At 34.0% G+C, this 20,712-nt stretch overlaps 1 protein-coding gene across 1 annotated transcript in view; it reads left to right on the forward strand.

Annotated features, from left to right (window-relative positions):
• UBA6 (ubiquitin like modifier activating enzyme 6) overlaps positions 1-20,712 on the forward strand; it is a 90,975-nt gene that overhangs the window by 40,558 nt on the left and 29,705 nt on the right. Inside the window, exons 7-17 of the mRNA XM_020913953.2 lie at positions 1,078-1,158; positions 3,151-3,273; positions 5,673-5,796; positions 11,448-11,551; positions 12,772-12,834; positions 13,693-13,769; positions 14,239-14,305; positions 16,943-17,086; positions 18,353-18,420; positions 19,142-19,220; positions 20,299-20,379. Coding sequence (XP_020769612.2) covers positions 1,078-1,158; positions 3,151-3,273; positions 5,673-5,796; positions 11,448-11,551; positions 12,772-12,834; positions 13,693-13,769; positions 14,239-14,305; positions 16,943-17,086; positions 18,353-18,420; positions 19,142-19,220; positions 20,299-20,379 — 1,011 coding nt within the window. The remainder of the gene's footprint in view (positions 1-1,077; positions 1,159-3,150; positions 3,274-5,672; positions 5,797-11,447; positions 11,552-12,771; positions 12,835-13,692; positions 13,770-14,238; positions 14,306-16,942; positions 17,087-18,352; positions 18,421-19,141; positions 19,221-20,298; positions 20,380-20,712) is intronic.

The following is a 20,712-nucleotide window of genomic DNA, read 5'->3' on the forward strand; positions in this document are numbered from 1 at the left end:
GGGAACCTGCCTTTTTATAGCAAGCAGTGAATAAGCTTGCTCTTTGTCCCAGAGGGAGACATTATCTCATTTCTCAAGTTTGCACCAGGCAAATGCAATCCTGAGAAACAACCCACGTAAAGAATGGCCAGAGCCTTGAATTTATGGCAATACTCAGTGGGAGAGCTATGGAGAATTACCTCTCTGTAGGGAGCTCATCGTGTTCTAAGCTAGATAAATCTAAATCCACACCCAGATAGGTATTGGTAGTGAAAGTGAGTTATTCATTTCCTGGAACCAGCATCAAGGAAAGCTCCAGACGGCGAGATTTGACCTGCTTTTGCCGTTTTAGATAGATGGTTGACCGTAATAAAAGTATTTTGGCCTTTCATGAGTTTTTCAGTTATGATAAAATCTGATTATAAAACTTTCTTTGCTTATCTCACTGGGTGATGATAAAAAAGTAAGCATTGAAAATGATAGTTTGCTATCTTAAATAACAGAATTTGGTTGTTTCACTAGTAACACTGTCGTAAAACAAAAGTCGTGTTGTAAATCTGTTGAATCTCTGAATAAGAGAAAGCTAAGCCAACTAATACATCCTTTTTAAAATTTAATTGTTATCCTTTTAAACTAGCATTTAATTTATACTCTGATGAGTAGCTTAGCAGCTCCATGGCAGTAACAGGTAAAGCAAAATCTATAATCATTTGGGATGCATATATACCATAGAGAATGTTAAGGTTTGCTTCTAACTGTGAAGTCTGTACTGGTAATTGAATTAAGCGTGGGCAGGTTTTTCCCTGTATGTACTATGCCATTTTATGTAAAGGACTTGAATGTCCACAGGTTTTGGTTCTGGAACCAATCCCCCCGCGGATACCTAGAGATGGCAGTGTGTATTACTTTCACTTTTGCTGTTCTGTATCTCTGAAGGTGTTAACCTTAAAATGGAATACAGTAGGTTAGTATTTTTTACAAAGAAAACAATGTATTTTTAGCAGAGTGCAAACTGGGATGCTTCTGAGTTAGAAGTTGTGCACTACCAAAATAATTGTTTATTTTCTAATCTTTAATTTCTTGTATCCTTCTCAACAGTGTGTAGTATTGACGGAGATGAAACTTTCCTTGCAGAAGAAGATCAATATCTTCTGTCGTTCTCAGTGCCCTCCAATTAAGGTGATAATATCACTTAATGACACATAGTTTACCAAAGGAAATGTACTTTCACTATTAGAATTTGTAACTTTTCAGTGAATTGCATAAGAAACCTTTTACATGAGTAATATTTTTAATTTTGATTTTCAAAGTGTGGTCCAAGGACACTGAAGGTCTCTGAAACCCTTTCTCAAGGTCTGCAAAGTCAAACCATTTTTAGAATATTATTGAAATGTTATTTGCCTTTTTCACTTTGATTCTCTTATGGGTTGCAGTAGAGTTTCCAGAGTCTACTTGATGGTGATATTATTGCTCTGACAGCTGATGGAATGTGTGTTTATGTTGGCTTTTCTTTCTAACACAGTGATTATCAGAACCCACCTAAACAAAAACTCATTGGATTGTCAATAATTTTTAAGAACATGAAGGGATCGTGAGACCAAAAAGAAAGAGAACTGTTGAATTGTAAAAGTAGAATATAGGTGGCCAGACCTGTTAGGGGCTAATGCAGTAAGTAGTCCAAATGAGAGATGCTGGTGCCTTTTTCAAAAGAGATGAAAATAGAGATTGTGAGAAGTTGTTGAATTTGAAGTATCTTTTGTATAAAAGGCTAATGGATTGAGCATGGATGAATGAGAGTTGTGAAGGAAAGAATGATCAAGAATGACTCTGAGATTTTTGTCCAAAATAATTAGATAAGTAGTGATGACGCTCAGAAAACTGGAAAGAGGTCTAGATGGGGCAAATCATAATTCATCCCCTGCAATTGAATACATGCTACTAACTGCACTTCCTTTGTTGGGGTCCTTTATTCCTTTGGAAAAAGGAAGATGCTATTTGTTCCTTTGAGATAGGCACTGTATCAGATAGATGTGCTGAAAATTTTTGGACTGGTATTTACATAGCATGTTTATACCTTATAGAACATTTGTTCCATAGTTCATAAATTATTAAGATGAATAAGATATACAGTAGTCAGTAAACTTTGAACAGGACAGAGAAGTTTTATAAAGTAATTATACTAGTTTGTAAACTAAAATCTTTGTGTGATTGATACATTTATGCATACTTTAAAGTTGTTTTGCAAAAAAAGAAATTGTTCTTGAGTTTGCAAACTTAAAAAAAAAGTTTCTAACTTTCTTCTGTTTTATGTCTCATAAAGAATGCTGTAAATACCTATTTCAATAGTAAAGGCAGTGCATGATCAAGTAGAAGGTAATCTGTTAACCATTTTACGACTTTATTTGATAGGGAGTAGATAAGTCATTTTAATGAACTACATTCTTATGCCCAAATATGAATAGGCTAGTTTTTCCTGGAAAAATATCAGTTTATACAGTATCATGTGTGTTACAGATTAAGAATTTTTCTTCATTATCAGTATCTAAACATAACTAAGCACAAGAACAATTTCTTTATATATTTTTATAACAGAGAGTGGGTGTATATATAGATAGATAGATAGATACAGAGAATAAAAATCACTTTCAAGAACACATTTATGACTGTGTTTAAGAATTTGATTTTTACCTTTCCTGACTCCGATGTGCTCTGTTCCTCAGTCCCTTTTCTGCTGACTCAGTCTTAGCTTTTAGCTCTCTTTTGCTTTCCTCTAACTCTACCACTTTTGGTGAATGGACACTCCATTCTGCTTTTCTAAAATGAAAAACAAAAATTCACTGCTAGACCATTAAACCAAGGTATCTCTTTCTTAAATTCTGTGCTTGATTTTTAGGATAAAGCAGGAGTTTTTGTTATTTAAAAATTACAGAATGTCCAATGATGTGCTGATGTTGCTTCTAGTTTTGTGACACCAATATCCAGTCCTAAATACCTGCACTCTTGATTCTGAAACCAGTTTACAAATGATTTATCATATTTGTGATCACTTTATATCTCAAAGAATATGCTTAATTATAAATAAAATTGTCACCAGGGGGTCCAAAGATAGTTGAGTTTTTTTTTTTCTTTATATAAATGTATTAATCTTGAACTTGTTTTTTCATTTCACAGTTCATCAGTGCAGATGTACATGGCATTTGGTCACGGTTGTTTTGCGATTTTGGTGATGAATTTGAAGTTTTAGATACAACAGGAGAAGAACCAAAAGAAATTTTCATTTCAAGTATAACACAAGTATGATTATATATGTGTATTATTGTTTATGATTGATTTTTAAGTTGATGTTTTAAAAAGGAAATATTAGCAAAATATTGTAGTACACAGTCCTTTTTATTTGATTAAAATTGAAGTTGGAATATTAAAAAAGTATTCTGGTTTCCAACATTTAATAATTGGTACATCAGCATTTGCTGATGTCATTAATTTTAATTTTGTTCTATGTCATGTTCCTATGGGACATTAATTGTGAGTCACTGTTTACTGAACAATTTATTGTATCAGGTCATAGATGAATTACGTGTGCCATAATTCACTTGGCCCAACACTCTTGACTCCAGGAAGATGGACACTTAAGTCATCACAGACAAAAGCTTTTCTAATTTGACATATTTCTAAAACATTATTTGGAGGAGGAAGAAACCTTAAGAGTTAATTAACCATCAAATCAAAAGGTCTGAATTTTCTGTGTTCTCTTAATGTCATGCAAGCTTAATTTTTTTATTACCTAAAAGAATTGGAGAAAATATTATGATCCATTTTTACTACTGTTTCCTTTTAGCCTAAATCACTAACTTTATTTGCACTCTTTATAAAATCAGTTTACATTAAAGCTCAAAAGAAGCCAAGTACAATGGACTGAAAATATACTTTGAATAGTATTTGTGCTTCTGTCTTTATACTTTATTTTTAAACCCAGTGTTAATGATGGCGTTCTTAGCACTTTTTAAGGCAAATTCATTAAAAAGTCATTTTTTGTGTCCGTTTGTTTACAGAATGGTTTGTTGTTCAGCCTTTTACCTTCTCTAGTTATTGTTAGTTTGTCCCTGAGAATATTATAGTTAGAATAAGCTCCAAGGAATCTTGTATTGCACTGATATTTTCTTTTATTAAACAGTGCAGGAAATATGGAAGTTAGCCATAAAAAAATCAGAAAAATATACTATAGTCTTCATTTAACTTATCTGCAAGTCATTTCTCCTTCTTAAGGCCCTTATGAATTCTATTATTCTTGAGATGTTATTAATAGTAAACCCACATTACATTAATTTTTTCTACATGTTTGTGGTCTTTTTTATTTTTTAATGTTTGTGGTCTTAATTGTATTTCTCAAATCATTAAACAGCAAGAGAATTTTTAGAGTCTACACAATTATGAAAGAGACAATAATAATTCCATTAGGTTTTATGTAAATTAAATCATTATCACGTTATTTAAGCAATGGTTGGATTATATGCTGTTAGGAAATTTACAGATGTCTGCTGTATCTCATGCACCCTCTTAGATGAGATAAGCTAATTTCTTCTATTTTTACCTGATATGCAGGGCTATGTACTATTTCTTTGATTTAAAGTGTTGCAGCTTTATACTGTTAATACCACTTTCCTAGCATTAAATTTCCATCCTTCATTCTTAATATTTCTTTGATTTTCAAAGTTAGACTCATCTTTTATGTACACAGTCTTTCATGTTGTTGTTATTGTTCAGTAAGTAAGTCATGTCTGGCTCCTTATGACCGCATGGACTGCAGCACACCAGGCCTCCCTGTCCTTCAGTAATACCCAGAGTTTGCTGAAGTTCACATCCTTTGAATCAGTTATACTGTCCAACCATCTCATCCTCTGCTGCCCTCAATCTTTCCTAGCCTCAGGATCTTTTCCATTGAGTTGGCTTTTTGTATCAAGTAGCCAAAGTACCAGAGCTTCAGCATCAGTCCTTCTGATGAGTATTCAGGGTTGATTTCCTTTATGACTGACTGGTTTGATCTCCTCAGTGTCCAAGGAACTCTCAAGAGTCTTCTGTAGCACCACAATTTGAAAATATCAATTCTTCGGTGCTCAGCCTTCTCTGTGGTTCAACTCTCACATCTGCACATGGGAGACCATAGTTTTGACTGTACAGCCCTTTGCTAGCAAAGTGATGTCTTTGATTTTGAATATATTGTCTAGGTTTGTCACTGCTTTCCTTCTAAGAAACCAGTGTCTTATAATTTCATGGCTGCAGTCACCAATTCACAGTGATTTTGGAGCCCAAGAAGAATCTGTCACTGCTTCTACATTTCCCCCTTCTATTTGCCATGAAGTGATGAGTCTTTCATAAATGACTTTAGAACTTGAATTCAGTCACTTTGAGTATGTTTTGTAAGTCACAGAAATCCTTGGATTTGTGAAATATTTGAACTGATTGTGATACCTATTTCTGCTCAACATAGAAATCATACACATTCATAATAAAATGATATGGTTGTCACTGTTTTGTGACAGTTCTTTAAATATTTGTGTTTACAATGGAAGGAGAAGAATGGCTTGCAATTTTGGTTGTTTTGAGAATTTTATGATAACATGGTCCTTTTTATGTGAGATTTGGAATTTGTATAAAAAAGGACTTTGTGAACTTGTTTTTACTCTTATTTCTAGGCTAATCCTGGCATTGTCACTTGCCTTGAAAATCATCCTCACAAACTTGAAACAGGACAGTTCGTAACATTTCGAGAAATTAATGGAATGACAGGCTTAAATGGATCCACACAACAAATAACTGGTAAGTTTATGTTTATTAATTTGTTTATACTTATTCATTATTCATTGCGTTTATAGTCCACACGCTGTACTTTTTGAGAATACACCATCAACTCAAAAGGGGTGATCCAGTTCTTCACCTCAAGACATTCAATCCAACTTGTTGTTCAGTCGCTCAGTCGTGTCTGACTCTTTGCAACCCCATGAACTGCAGCACGCTAGGCTTTCCTGTCCTTCATCATCTCCTTGAGCTTGTGCAAACTTAGGTCCATTGAGTCGGTAATGCCATCCAACCATCTGGTCCTCTGTCGACCCCTTCTCCTCCTGCCTTCAATCTGTCCCAGCATCAGGGTCTTTTCTAATGAGTCAGTGCTTCACATCAGGTGGCAAAGTACTGGAGCTTCAGCGTCAGTTCTTCCAATGAATATTCAAGGTTGATTTCCTTTTGGATTGACTGGTTTGATCTCCTTGCAGTCCAAGGGACTCTTTAGAGTCTTGTGCGACACGACAGTTCAAAAGCTTCAATTCTTTGGCGTTCAGCTTTCTTTATAGTCCAACCCTCACATGCACACATGACTACTGGAAAAAACCTAGCTTTGACTATATGGACCTTTGTCACAAAGTAATGTCTCTGCTTTTTAACATGCTGTCTAGGTCTGTCATAACTTTTCTTCCAAGGAGCAAGCATCTTTTAATTTCATGGCTGCAGTCACATCTGCAGTGATTTTGGAGCCCAAGAAAACAAAGTCTGTCACTGTTTCCATTGTTTCACCATCTGTTTGCCATGAAGTAATGGGACTGGATGCCATGATCTTAGTTTTTTGAATGTTGAGTTATTTTTCTTAAATTATTCATTTTAATTGGAAGATAATTAGTTTACAATATTGTGATGATTTTGCCATACATCGACATGAATCAGCCATGGGTAGACATCCACAGGTGCATATGTATCCCCTCATCCCAAACCCCCCACCCCATCCCTCTGGGTTGTCCCAGAGCACCAGCTTTGAGTACCCTGCTTCATGCATCAAACTTGCACTGGTCATCTATTTTATGTACGGTAATATACATGTTTCAATGCTCTTCTCTCAAATCTTCCCACCCTCGCCTTCTCCCACAGAGTCCGAAAGTCTGTTCTTTGTAATTGTGTCTCGTTTGCTGCCTTGTATATAGGATTGTTACTACTGTCTTTCTAAATTCCATGTATATGCGTTAACATGCAGTATTTGTGTTTCTCTTCCTGACTTACTTCACTCTGTATAATAGGCTCCAGTTTCATCCACCTCATTAGAACTGACTCAGATGCATTCCTTTTTATGGCTGTGTAGTATTTCATTGTGTATGTATACCACAACTTTGTTATCCATTCGTCTGCCAGTGGACATTTAGGGAATGTTGAGTTTTAAGCCAGCTTTTTTTCCTTCCTCTTTTACCTTCATCAAGAAGCTCTTTAATTCCTTTTCACTCTCTGCCATAAGGGTGGTGTCATCTGCATATCTGAGATTATTTATATTTCTCCCAGCAATCTTGATTCCAGCTTGTGCTTCATCCAACCCAGCATTTCACACGATGTAGTCTGCATATAAGTTAAATAAGCAGGGTGATGACATACAGCCTTGATGTACTCCTTTCCCAATTTGTAACCAGTCTGTTGTTCCATGTCCAGTTCTAACTATTGCTTCTTGACCTGCATAGAGATTTCTCAGGAGGCAGGTTAAGTAGTCTTATATTCCCATCTCTTTAAGAATTTTCCACAGTTTATTGTGATCCACGCAAAGTAAGGAGATACTAACATTAGGCAGTGATGTTATAGAGAAAAGGCATTCTGGGAACTCTAACCTTAGCCAGTATCCCTGCTCAGTTTTGGTGGAGCAGCAGTAGGGTTGGGGTGTCTTGATTATAACTGGTTGCATTGGCTTAGGAAGACGGCGATAAGAGTATTCTGTGCAGAAGCAAACAATAAGAAACAAGACAGAATTCAAGAAACTTAAAGATACAGCAGCTCTACAGTGGGAGTTGAGATAGCAACAGACATACTGTTATCTCATGGTAGATAAGTGAAGATTCTGACACCTTATTTATTCACACATTAGGGAGTACAAAAAAAGAGCAAATTTTGGAGGGAAGAAGAGTACAGTCTAGGCTGTTTAGGTGAGGTGACAGTGAAGTATTCATGTGAAGATACTTTTTTGCTCAGTGACTTGGAAAAAAGGGATGAATGAATGTTAACTGCAGGCAGATTCGTGGACTTACTGGCAGGAAATTGAAGGAGTCTGTTTTGTTAGTAGATTGAGGTGAAATCATGACCCAGAGGAGAGATAAGGTGCCAAGGCCAGAGATCTGAAGAGAGTAAACAGTTTTAAAAATTGAAAAGTTACCAGGTTTCATTTAAGGCCATTTGAAATGAAGAGAATAAATTTATGGCATCATTAGTCTTTATAGTTTATGATTTTCCTCCAGCCATGTGTAAAAGAGTTAAAGACATTGCTGTACAATGTTTAACTCACAGAGAGCATTTTTACACCTGTTCAGCTGGGAGTGACTCAGTTTTATCTTTAGGGCATCTGAACATGTAATTATGTGATTAGTTTATAGACTAGTAGTAAACTGATTACCTTTTTTTTCTTTTAATGACTACAAAAATGGATCCTTAGGAGAGAGAAAAAATCAGTGCCTGTTAAGAGCTCTTTATAGCAAAACAACTTTGGATCTATTTTTAAGAAGCTTTGGTAATAAATCTGTTGTATTTTGTTTCCCAGACTGTATCTAAATATGTAAAATACAGGTTCAGATCATTGATATTACAAATTTTGCGTCTATTTTTGTATAAATTGACTCATTTATTTAAGAGTATCCTTTTTTGTCTTGGGGTCCATTCAGTGGTGGACTCTCATGATGGATCCAAATCTTGGGGCTATATTTGTGAAAGGAGAAGCCACTGGATATCAAGAAATGAAAATAAAGAAAACCCACATTTTGCATGAAAAATTCTTTAGGCAGAGAAAGAATATTTAAGTAGAGTAGCAATTGATAAGTCTTTTTGTCCCCTGATATTTATTAATTGATACTTTACTGCTTTAAAGTAATTTTCCTGTTACTTGAAAACCATTTTTAAATGAATAAAATAGTATATGCTTATTCTTGATATAAATTGCCAACATCTGCTGGATCATCGAAAAAGCAAGAGAGTTACAGAAAAACAGCTACTTCTGCTTTATTGACTATACCAAAGCCTTTGACTGTGTGGATCACAATAAACTGTGGAAAATTCTTCAAGAGATGGGAATGCCAGAGCACCTGACCTGCCTCTTGAGAAACCTGTATGCAGCTCAGGAAGCAACAGTTAGAACTGGACACGGAACAACAGACTGGTTCCAAATAGGAAAAGGAGTATGTCAAGGCTGTATATTGTCACCTTGCATATATAACTTACATGCAATTATATGCATCATGAGAAACACTGGGCTAGAGGAAGCACAAGCTGGAATCAAGACTGCCGGGAGAAATATCAATAACCGCAGATATGCAGATGATACCACCCTTATGGCAGAAAGTGAAGAACTAAAAAGCCTCTTGATGAAAGTGAAAGAGGAGAGTGGAAAAGTTGGCTTAAAGCTCAACATTCAGAAAACTAAGATCATGGAATTTGATCCCATCACTTCATGGCAAATAGATGAGAAAACAGTGGAAACAGTGGCTGATTTTTATTTTTCTGGGCTCCAAAATCACTGCAGATGGTGACTGCAGCCATGGAATTAAAACACGCTTACTCCTTGGAAGGAAAGTTATGACCAACCTAGACAGTATTTTAAAAAGCAGAGACATTACTTTGCCAACAATGGTCCGTCTAGTCGAGGCTATGGTTTTTCCAGTAGTCGTGTATGGATGTGACAGTTGGACTATAAAGAAAGCTGAGCACCGAAGAATTGATGCTTTTGAACTGTGATGTTGGAGAAGACTCTTGAGAGTCCCTTGGACTGCAAGCAGATCCAACCAGTCCATCCAAAAGATCAGTCCTGGGTGTTCACTGGAAGGACTGATGTTGAAGCTGAAACTCCAATACTTTGGCCACCTGATGCAAAGAACTGACTCATTTGAAAAGACCCTGATGCTGGGAAAGATTGAAGGAAGGAGGAGAAGGGGACGACAGAGGATGAGATGGTTGGATGGCATCACCAACTCAATGGACATGGATTTGGGTAAATTCTGGGAGTTGGTGATGGACAGGGAGGCCTGGCGTGCTGCGGTTCATGGGGTCACAAAGAGTTGGACACGACTGAGCGACTGAACTGAACTGATTCTTGATATATGTGTATATATGTTTAAATAGAGTTGAAAATGAGTACTGTTTCAGACCTCTCCCCTCTACTCCAGAATTAACGGCAACTAAGTTGAGTGTTTGCTCTTCTGGTCTTTTCTGTGTAGTTGATATATAAGGCTTGTTTATTTAATTGAATTTTTTGAATAAGCAAATCATTCAAAATAAATAGAAGGCAAATGTTTACAATGAAAACTTTACTGCCCACCTTTGGCTACCTTTCATTCTTACCTGTTCATTCTTAGTTTATTGGATGCCCTTCCAGGCTTTTCTTAGGCGTTTTTACATGCAAGGTAGCATCTTATGAATAGAAACCCTTTGTGTTTCCATTAAACTAAACATGTCGATGGTCTTTTTGCATCATTAATGTAGAATAGTCTCCTCCTCTCCCCTTGATGTCTCGTAGTATTTCATGGTCTCTTGAATATGGTATAGTATAATTTTGATTTGCATTTTATATATTATGAATGAGATTAAGTATCTTTTCTTAAGTATTAAAGCTGTTTCATTTTCCTTTAATGTGAGTCATCTATCCTTTACCCATTTTCTTAAAATGAGTATTAAATGAGTATTTTCTTAATGAGTATTATTGATCATTTTCCCCCAAATTCCTCATATATGGTGCATATTTGCTAAGGGTTGGTTTTTTTTTTTTTAATAAATCACAAAAATTTTTTTGTAATGTGGCATTTGACTTTGTTTGTGATGGCTTTTACTGTGTGTATATGATGTCAAAGTTTTCCATTTTTTTCTTGGATTCTTTTGAGTCATAATTAGAAATGCCTTCCTTAGTGCAAAGTTTTAAAGAAATTTTTATTCCATGCTCATATCTAATAATTTTTTTGACATTTAAAACTTCTATCCATTTGGAGTACTTCCCCACCTGACTATTTTCTCAAAAAATTTTTGAGTGATCTTTTCTTTACTGGTTTGTGGTACCACCTTAATTGTATCTTTTGCGAGTCTGTTACTGAATAATAAATCTGTCTGCCTTTCTACTCATAAGCCAGTATCACAGTTGTATTATTATCAACTATGTATATAATACCAGTATATTAATTATTGAAGCTTCATGAAGTATTTTAATATCTAATAATAAGCACCTCTCATTCCCTTTTTTCCTTCCAAGTTTTCTTCGGTGTTTTTGCGTGTAAGTCCTTATGTTTGTATTGGAAAGATAATCTGTCTAGCTTCCAAACTTCCACCTACCCACCCACCCCCCGAAATAGAAAAAGTTTACACTGAAATTTTCTTAATTTTGTAAATTAGGAAAAATTAACATCTTTTTTATCATAAACTTTCAAATTAAATACTCATATCAGTAGATAATGGTTTTCTTTTTTCCCTTCTTTTAGTGGTATCACCATTTTCTTTTAGCATTGGTGATACTACAGAACTGGAACCTTATTTACATGGAGGCATAGCTATTCAAGTTAAGACTACTAAAACATTCTCCTTTGTAAGTATTTTTTTTTTTCTTAAATATATTTCTTTACGGAAGAGTGGCAGGAGAGAGAAAAACAATAAAATTACTCGTTGAAGAGATTTTGTTTTTTAATTTGTACCCACTTTGAGGAAAATGAAATCAATGGAAATAAACTGACTTTAACCAAAAAAATTTAGAGAGTTGATCATACTTCTTATAATTACTTCCTAAGACAGAAGATGTAACTAATATGTATTTGAAAAATTTAACAGGCATTGATTTAGTATATGTTTTATTTTATTATTCAGTTACATTTTTAAAGCAAAGGGAATATTTCTTTATCATATTTGTTACTTCAGGGTTTTTTAGATTTTAATTTTTTTGGATTTCAAGAAGTTGTATGTTTGATATGTTAAATAATTCCTATAAATTGGCACTGAAAGGAAATGTATGTATCTGTTTAAAGAGAATGTAGAGGCTGCTTTTATCAGGGAATTAAGGAGCCTCTTGCTGCTTAAATCCTTAGACCATTTCTCATAAGTAATCTAATATATCTTTTTTCTTGAAGTTCTCAAGGTTTTGACTTGACTAACTTCTTTTCCAGAACAATTATTAACTGAAGTCCTCCACAAGGTTTTGTTTAGCCCAGAGTTAAAGCAAAACAACAGATTAAAATACTGCCTCTTGTCAAATCTGCTCCAGCATTGCTTCCTCTTGCTATTGTCCCTAGTTTTTAATTAAGCTTCAACGTATGCCTCAATAAATTTAAGATTGGGTTTAGTGGATTTTTTTTCAGAGGAGGTGGTTTATTGTCTTGTTTGTTGAGTTTTTTGGCCTCCCTGTGTTCTTTGCTCCACACAAAAAATTTTAGCTGGGTATTTATTCAATTCTTGTCAGGTATAACAAGTCCTAAAACTTGGTATCAGAAAAAATACGGTAGCTCTTTGATTAAGATAATAGATTTTTTTGAGTACACACACACATGTTTAAGTTTCCCCAAATTTATTATGTGGAGCAGGTTGTCCAGTTGCATTTAATATTAAAAATATAAAGTGAGATAATAAGAAAAGGAGTAACCAGGGAATGGTAGCTACTTTACATTTCAGTTAAAACGTGTTAGCCCAACCTTACTTATCTCAGACCTTTTAGGAGTCATTGCTTTTAGTGCTGTGTCATTTATCAAGTAGTCACTTGCTTGCTCTGAAGTAACAATGGATTTTTTTCTATTGTTTTGTTTTGTTTTTTTCTATTAGGAATCATTAGAGGTGCAACTAAAACATCCAAAGTACCTTATTGCGGATTTTAGCAAACCTGAGGTAAACAAACACTGTTTGTTTGAGAGAGGCAGTGCAGTGGGGGTTGGGAATGATAAGCAATTATAAATTTAAAACAGACCCAACTATATATATGTATATATAAATATATATAGTGCAACTATATAGTGTGACTGTATGTAGAGAGAGCAACTATATATATATTTGTGGTATCTGTGTGTATATGTCAGACCATTAGATTCTTTAAAAATAAAGGTTGTATTCATGTAGCAAGCTGACTCCTGGATTAAAAATGGGATTTTATGTAATGGAAATGTTTGAATAATAGGGAAAAGGTTTTCTTTTATGATATGCCAGGTTTGATAGTTAAAAGGTGGTTTCATTAATTTATGCAAAGGTAATCTTATTAAGAGATTTTCTGAACCATGTAGAGTTTTATATAATACATATTTTTTCTCTAAAAATCTTGTAAGCGTTTATTCTGCTTTTTGAAAACATTGGATCAATTTTGTACCTGTGAATGTATTTCTGATAAGTAAAGAATTATAATAACAGTTTCCGAATTTATAAATATTGATAAGGAAAGAAAAAAAGAATTCTCGTACCAACATTTTCTTTCCTTTGTTTAGTTGATTCTACTTTGTTTCATACGGATAACCTAATGAAAACTAGTCATACAGCCTGGGATTAAAACTTGGATCTGTTACTTAAATATAGCTTGAAGTCAAGTCCTTTCACTTCTCAAGCCTCAGCTTCCTCATCTGTTAAATAAAGATGACAGTAATAAGCTAATTTGTTTACTGATTAAGTTAAGTAATGTCTTAAAAGCGTTAGCACAGTGCCTGACACATATTATACACTCAATTTTAAATACTGACCAATTTTTAATGTTATTAATAGGCACCTTTAGAGATTCACTCTGCCATGCTTGCCTTGGACCAGTTTCAGGAGACCTATAGTCGCAAGCCAAATATTGGGTAATGTTTTTTCTTTGAAACAACCTTTTTTCTTATTGTAATACTACTAGATACACCAAATTGTGTAAACACTTTTGAACCAACCTATTTTTCTCATAGAAGTGGAAAGATCAATTTATAAAAATGGAGTTATACTAAATAAAATTTTTCCTATTTTGAAGTCTTCAAAAGCTATAACTTAAAAATATCTGAGAACTATTAAATTATAAATCCATTACATAATTTTTTACCTTCTATGTATTATTGCAAAAAGTTTTTGCTTTGTAAATTTAAAACTAAATTCTTACTTATAAACTATCCTTAAGTGAGCATGATTTTGAAAGAATGTATTTATAAACCAGCTGTCTTTAAAGTCAGTAAACACTTCGTGTTACATGGTTGGCAAAATTCCAGTTTTTTAAACATATTTCTTAAATTTCAATTAGCTGTTGAGAAAATTGACATTAAGGTTCCTTATTTTGAATTCTAGATGCCAACAAGATTCAGAAGAGTTGTTGAAACTAACAACATCTATAAGTGAAACCTTGGAAGAGAAGGTGAATATTCAGTTTGGGTATCAAAAATTGTACAACATAAAAATTTTAATTAGATTGTTTTCTTCTTATTGATTAAGTAAGTTCTTTATATATAGAAATCAGTTTTTTATCAGATACATGTTTTATAGATATTCTCTTCCAGTCTGTGGGTTGTCTTTTCATGTTATTACAGTGTCTTTCATAGAGCAGAAGTTTTTTATTTTGATAAAGTTTAATTCATCAGTTTTTTCTTTTTTATGGTTTGTGCCTTTTTTAAGCCAAAATCACAAAGCTTTTCTCCTTTATTTTCTTCTAGATGATTTATTGTGTTGTGAGTTTATATTTATATACCTTGCACAGTGTAGATCATATACATCATTATACATTTTGAATTCATTGTGTACAGTTTTGTACATTTAAGAATTAATCTTTTTCTACCTTGTCAGGCATAGAACTAAGTTAATTTTTTTGTATCAGAATATCCAGTAATTCTAGCCTATTTATTGAAAAGACAGTTTTTTTCTTCATTGTTTTTATGGCTTCTTTGTCAGAAATTCATAGACCACATATGTGTATGGCTCTTTCTGAACTCAATATTGTCTTCCATTGGTTGTTTCTGTCTTTCTACTAGTACCATCCTTTCTTGATTATGGTAGCTTTAAAATAAGACTTAAATCACATGTGCTCTCTGGTGCATTTCTCAGAAAGCAAGTGAAAGTGTTAGTCACTCTTTCATGTCCAACTCTGCAACCCTGTGGAATGTAGCCTGTCTGATTTCTCTGTCCATGGATTCTCCAGGCAATAATAATGGAGTGGGTGGCCATTCACTTCTCCAGGGGATCTTCCCTACTGGGATCGAACCCAGGTCTACTGCATCTGCAGATATGAACCATCAGGGAAGCATTTCTCAGAATGAGCTTAGAACTAACAGTTCAGTTCAGTTCAGTCGCTCAGTCGTGTCCCCACTCTTTGTGGACACGACTCTTTGTGACCCCATGAAAGGCAGCACGCCAGGCCTCCTTGTCCATCACCAACTCCCGGAATTTACTCAAACTCATATCCATTGAGTCGGTGATTCCATCCAGCCATCTCATCCTCTGTCGTCCCCTTTTCCTCCTGCCCCCAGTCCCTCCCAGCATCAGGGTCTTTCCCAGTGAGTCAACTCTTCACGTGAGGTGGCCAAAGTATTGGAGTTTCAGCTTCAGTGTCAGTCCTTCCAATGAACACTCAGGACTTATCTCCTTTTGGATGGACTGGTTGGATCTCCTTGCAGTCCAAGGGACTCTCAAGAGTCTTCTCCAACACCACAGTTCAAAAGCATCAATTTTTTGGCACTCAGCTTTCTTCACAGTCCAACTCTCACATCCATACATGACCACTGGAAAAACCATAGCCTTGACCAGACAGACCTTTGTTAGCAAAGTAATGTCCCTGCTTTTTAATATGCTATCTAGGTTGGTCATAACTTTCCTTCCAAGGAGTAAGTGACTTTTAATTTCATGGCTGCAATCACCATCTGCAGTGATTTTGGAGTATTTCCCCCTAAATACACAAATACTGTTATTTCACATAGAATTTCAAGAGATTAATTGATCCCTACTTGAATCTTAAGATTACAGTTACTGATATTGAAAAAACAGGAAGAGAAAGAGAAGCCAGAGCTCATGAAGAGATCTTTGTGACAAATAAGAAATTGTGCTAAAACAATAGCTCCAAAATCCAGTTCTCCATTTTTTCCTTAAAAATACTAATAAATTATATTTTGAAAAACATCATCTTTCAATATGATAATGAGAACTTTGTGATGAGTGGCCCTTATATTAGTATGTAAAAGTGCTATTACTCTCTTGATGTTTTTTCTAAACTGCCTTTTCTTTTAAGATTTTTGTTTTTTAGAATTCTGTTTATTCATTTTTGACTGTGCTGGGTCTTCTTTGCTGTGTGGGTTTTTCTCTAGTTAAAGCAAGCGGGGGCTACTCTGTGGTTGCAGTATGCAGGCTTCTCATCTTTGTGGCTTCTCTGGTTGTAGAGCACGGACTGTCTAGGGCACACAGGCTTTAGTAGCTGTAACACGTGGGTTCAGTAGTTGCAGCTCCCAGGCTCTCTAGAGTACAGGCTTAATAGTTGTGATACATGGGCTTAGTTGCTTATGTAAACCGCCTTTTCTAACAATACATCACCTCATTTTTTACTGTTTTACTTTTTATTTACCACTTAATGCAAAATGATAGCTCCTTATCCTTTCTTATCCTTGGATCATTTTATTTTTATTTATCTGGTTCAAGGTTTTACCATGTTTTTCATTAAAATGTGTCTTTAAAAATTCTGGCTTATTAACATCACAGAACTGTTCTCTAACAAGAACTACAAATGGTTGATAATCTAGTTAATTCTAAGTTGTTCCCTAGTGTAACATGGAGAGTCAAAAAGCAAAAATGCATGGGTACTGGTCAGGAAAAATACTGCTTAAGTTAACTGACATGCAGTTGGATCTTTTGTTATGAGATTGGGACTTTTTTTAGGATTTAAAACTATTTGGGGAATTGAATAGCTCTTTGAAAAGTCAAACTCTAATTTTTTTCACATCAAGTCATTGCAGTTTTGAGTGTACCGTACAGATACTATAAAGATCGTTTTCTTCTGTGGCTTGTGTTTCAGCCTGAAGTAAATCATGACGTCGTGCGTTGGCTTTCTTGGACTGCCCAAGGCTGCTTACCCCCACTTGCTGCGGCAGTAGGAGGTGTTGCTAGCCAAGAAGTACTGAAAGCTGTGACAGGAAAGTTTTCTCCTCTGTGCCAGTGGGTTAGTTCTCTATTTTAATATCTTTTATACTTAAGGCTGAATTAGTTACCCATATAATGAATGTCTAAGTTATAACATGGTATTGATCAATATAAAAGCAAAAATTATTTTTCACACATGAATTGGGTGTGATGTGCGACCAAAATTTAATTCTGTAATAGAAACTGACAAGATCATTTGTTGAAGATATTGGGATTTAACCCAGAGTTGCATTCTAGGATATATTTCTCTCATTTGTGAGAGTGAGGAAATTTTCTATCCTTATATTTGGTTTCCACTACTGTTAGCTTAGCAGTCATGCACTTTCAGGACTTTTGAACTGTTCCATGGAGTTACATTGGCATCATGAATCTTCAGATTCCCTAGCATCTAAGTATAAATTTCTAAAGGTAGAAAACATACGAATGATAAAAGTTTGAGAACTGTATAGGGTAAAAGCATCACAAGATGGAAAACCCTTGGTTTCTGTTACCAGAAAGAATAATTGGCAGTAGTATATCAATGGACACTCTTCAAGCCCTTTAGTTTTTGAAAAACTTTGAATATATTGTTTTTAAAAGTTTTAAATTTAGTTTCAATAATTAAAATTTGTAAATTTATAATTTAAATTTGACAAATGCTATTAAGTAATGCTATTATGCTGGTGAATTATTTGGTTTAACACAGTACAAATTCAGTGGTAAGAGTGGTTTAAGTATAATTTTGTTAACAGCATAGGGAATGTAAATTGTGTTATTAATGTAGTCTATCTTTAAATAAATTATCATTTATTTATAGTGTTCATGATCATGTTCAAATTTAGCCATATAAGTTACTTAAAATGAAAATTGGAGTGAGATTGAGTGATTTTTTTATTAACTTAAACTAATTCTGTTTGATGTTATTTTAGATGCTGAGATTGTGGCTCCATAGACCACTTCCTCTTAGTATATGTAGTAATTATAAGCGACATACAGTATACACGAGTTCGAAAATAATACAGGATAGGTACTTTCCTATCAAAGTAATCAAATTATTTATTCAAATGTAGTTGAAATTGAATGTTGCTTCCTGAATTTTTATGTAGTTATAGGAAATAGACTTGGAGGTGAAATTTCCTTTTGTTTAAGATTAAGATATATCATCTGTAAGATGGCTAAAATGACCTGAATCAAATATTATCTTTTTATAATTCCTCCAGATTTAACCATACTACAGAAGAGAATTACTTTTTCTAGCAGTTTAGTTTTCTACATAGTAAGCTGTGTTTTTATATTCTACTTTAAGTTATACATTGAAGCAGCAGATCTTGTCGAATCCCTCAACAAACCTGAACGAGAAGAATTTCTACCACGGTAATACTGACATTTTCTTACTTTTCCTTAGTTGTATATTTATAAGCAGCACCAAAATTAAAGAATTTTTGTATAAACATGGATTTGTTTTAGGTGTATTTTCTCCTAATTCACTCACTTCTGCAGTCTTTTCTCCTCTGCATGTATAAGTTGTGTCATAATAATGCAGTATCTCTTAGACATTTTATTAATATTGAATATGAAGTTTTAAATTGTGTATCATGAGAGTGGTTAAGTTTCAAAACACCATTCTGATTTTAGATGAAAACAGTTGATACCTGCATTTTTTATTTATTTCAGTCAGTCTTCACTTATTTGGGTCACAGATCTCTGAGAATCTGATCAAAGCTTTTAAATTCTTTCTCCAAAAAATACATGTATCCCAAAGTTCTGCTTTCAATTTAAGTGAGTTAACAACTTCAAAGCCCATTCATAGTCTTCTCTATGAACCTTTGTAAAATCCCTGCCTTAAAAATGTTTTTCTAGATAAACTAAAGTTACCTTCGTTCAAGTCATTTGGATTTATATTAGTCAAATGAAAAAAGAAAAACCTGATTTCTTTATGAGGTTTTTTCCTTCTTCAAATAAAATTAATTATCTGTTAGTATGGAAGAAGAGTATTCTACTTAAAGTAAAATATTAAATTGGTACCAGCAGTAATGAAACTAATCTTAATTTTTTTATGCCTTTCTGTTTTCTTGGTTTGTGTTGTTTTCTCCAGAGGAGATAGATATGATGCCTTACGAGCCTGCATTGGAGACACTTTATGTCAGAAGCTACAAAATTTGAATATCTTTTTAGTAAGTGGGAATAATGATGAGAATAAATAGTACAGTCAAACTGCTATTGTGCTTCAAATTAATTTGTTAAAGGAGTACCATTTCTAAATAATACAGAAGATACTCAGGAAATGTGTAAAACAGGAATTTATAAACTGTGGCTTGCAGGCCAAATCCATCCTACTGCCTGTTTTTATAAAGTCTCATGAGAACACAGCTAAGTCCATGTATTCCTATATTGCCTATGGCTTTTATACTTTTAATAGTGGCAGCTGTGTCATTGTGACAAAGACCCTACAAAGCTGAAAACATTCACCGTCTGGCCCTTTATAGAAAGAGTTTGCCAACCCATCACCGAAAGAATTAATACATGTAAAATTAAAATATAATAGTTTTGAACATTGAATGATTTTCTAGAAATACATTACAAATTGTGGGGGGTTGGAGGTTCTCTGTTTTTTCTTGTCAAATGTAAGAATATGTAGGTAGATCTTTCTTAAGTGTCTTAGTGCATTGGGCAGGGAAGTTCCTCAGTAGCATAACACTTCTTCTCCTGCCATAACTATTATAATCGGTCCTAAAAATACTGCTGATTTTTAATATTCCTTTTTTAAGTAACATTTTGAAAATCAGTTATTGCTGAGCCTTTACTTACATGTAGAACTATCGTTAGTTTTTATTTAAAAGTCTTAGAATAGTTATATTCATCAAATGAATTTAGAAAATTCTCTGCAAACAAGTAATCTTTTTAATTAGAATGTTACACTCTTTTATGCTGGCTATTTCCATCTTATATTAAAAATATGAGTTCAATCTTTGGCTTTTGTTTGGAATATTAAAATGTCTTATGTTTAAAAGAATTGTAAATACTATGCTTTTCCTTCTATGATTTATACATTTTTTTCCTTAGCTGAGACATTCATGATACCATGAACCATTAAATATTTTAAAATAAAATAATTTAAAAATTATTTTTAATATTCACATTATTTTTAAAAGTATGTTATTATAACAGCATTTGAAGAAAATTAAGATGAAATTGCTCTTTAGTAAGTAGAAGTTTTAATATTATTTAATCTGATACATTTTTTCTTCACAGGTAGGATGTGGAGCCATAGGCTGTGAAATGTTAAAAAATTTTGCTTTGCTTGGTGTTGGCACAGGCAAAGAGAAGGGAATGGTAAGATATAAATCCTTGAGACTTAAAAGGTTATATTTCTCTGGCTGCCCATTTTTGAATCATATTTGACTGCCTGGATCCAAAGCATTGATTTTTGAGGGTAGGGCATTAGGCTACAAATTGGATGAGTCTACCCTGACCATTTTTCACAATTCATGTAACTTTGTGGCAAATTACTTGAGTTTTCTGCTCCTCACTTTCTTTCTTAATTTACTGTGAAACTGTTATTGTACTACTTGCCTCATAATTATGAAAATCAAATATGAATGGGCTTTTCAAATAAAAAAGCACATTAATATTGATATTTCATTAGATACTACTTCTTATTAAATA

This window comes from Odocoileus virginianus, chromosome 29, assembly GCF_023699985.2.
Source record: "Odocoileus virginianus isolate 20LAN1187 ecotype Illinois chromosome 29, Ovbor_1.2, whole genome shotgun sequence".
Taxonomy (NCBI): Eukaryota; Metazoa; Chordata; class Mammalia; order Artiodactyla; family Cervidae; genus Odocoileus; species Odocoileus virginianus.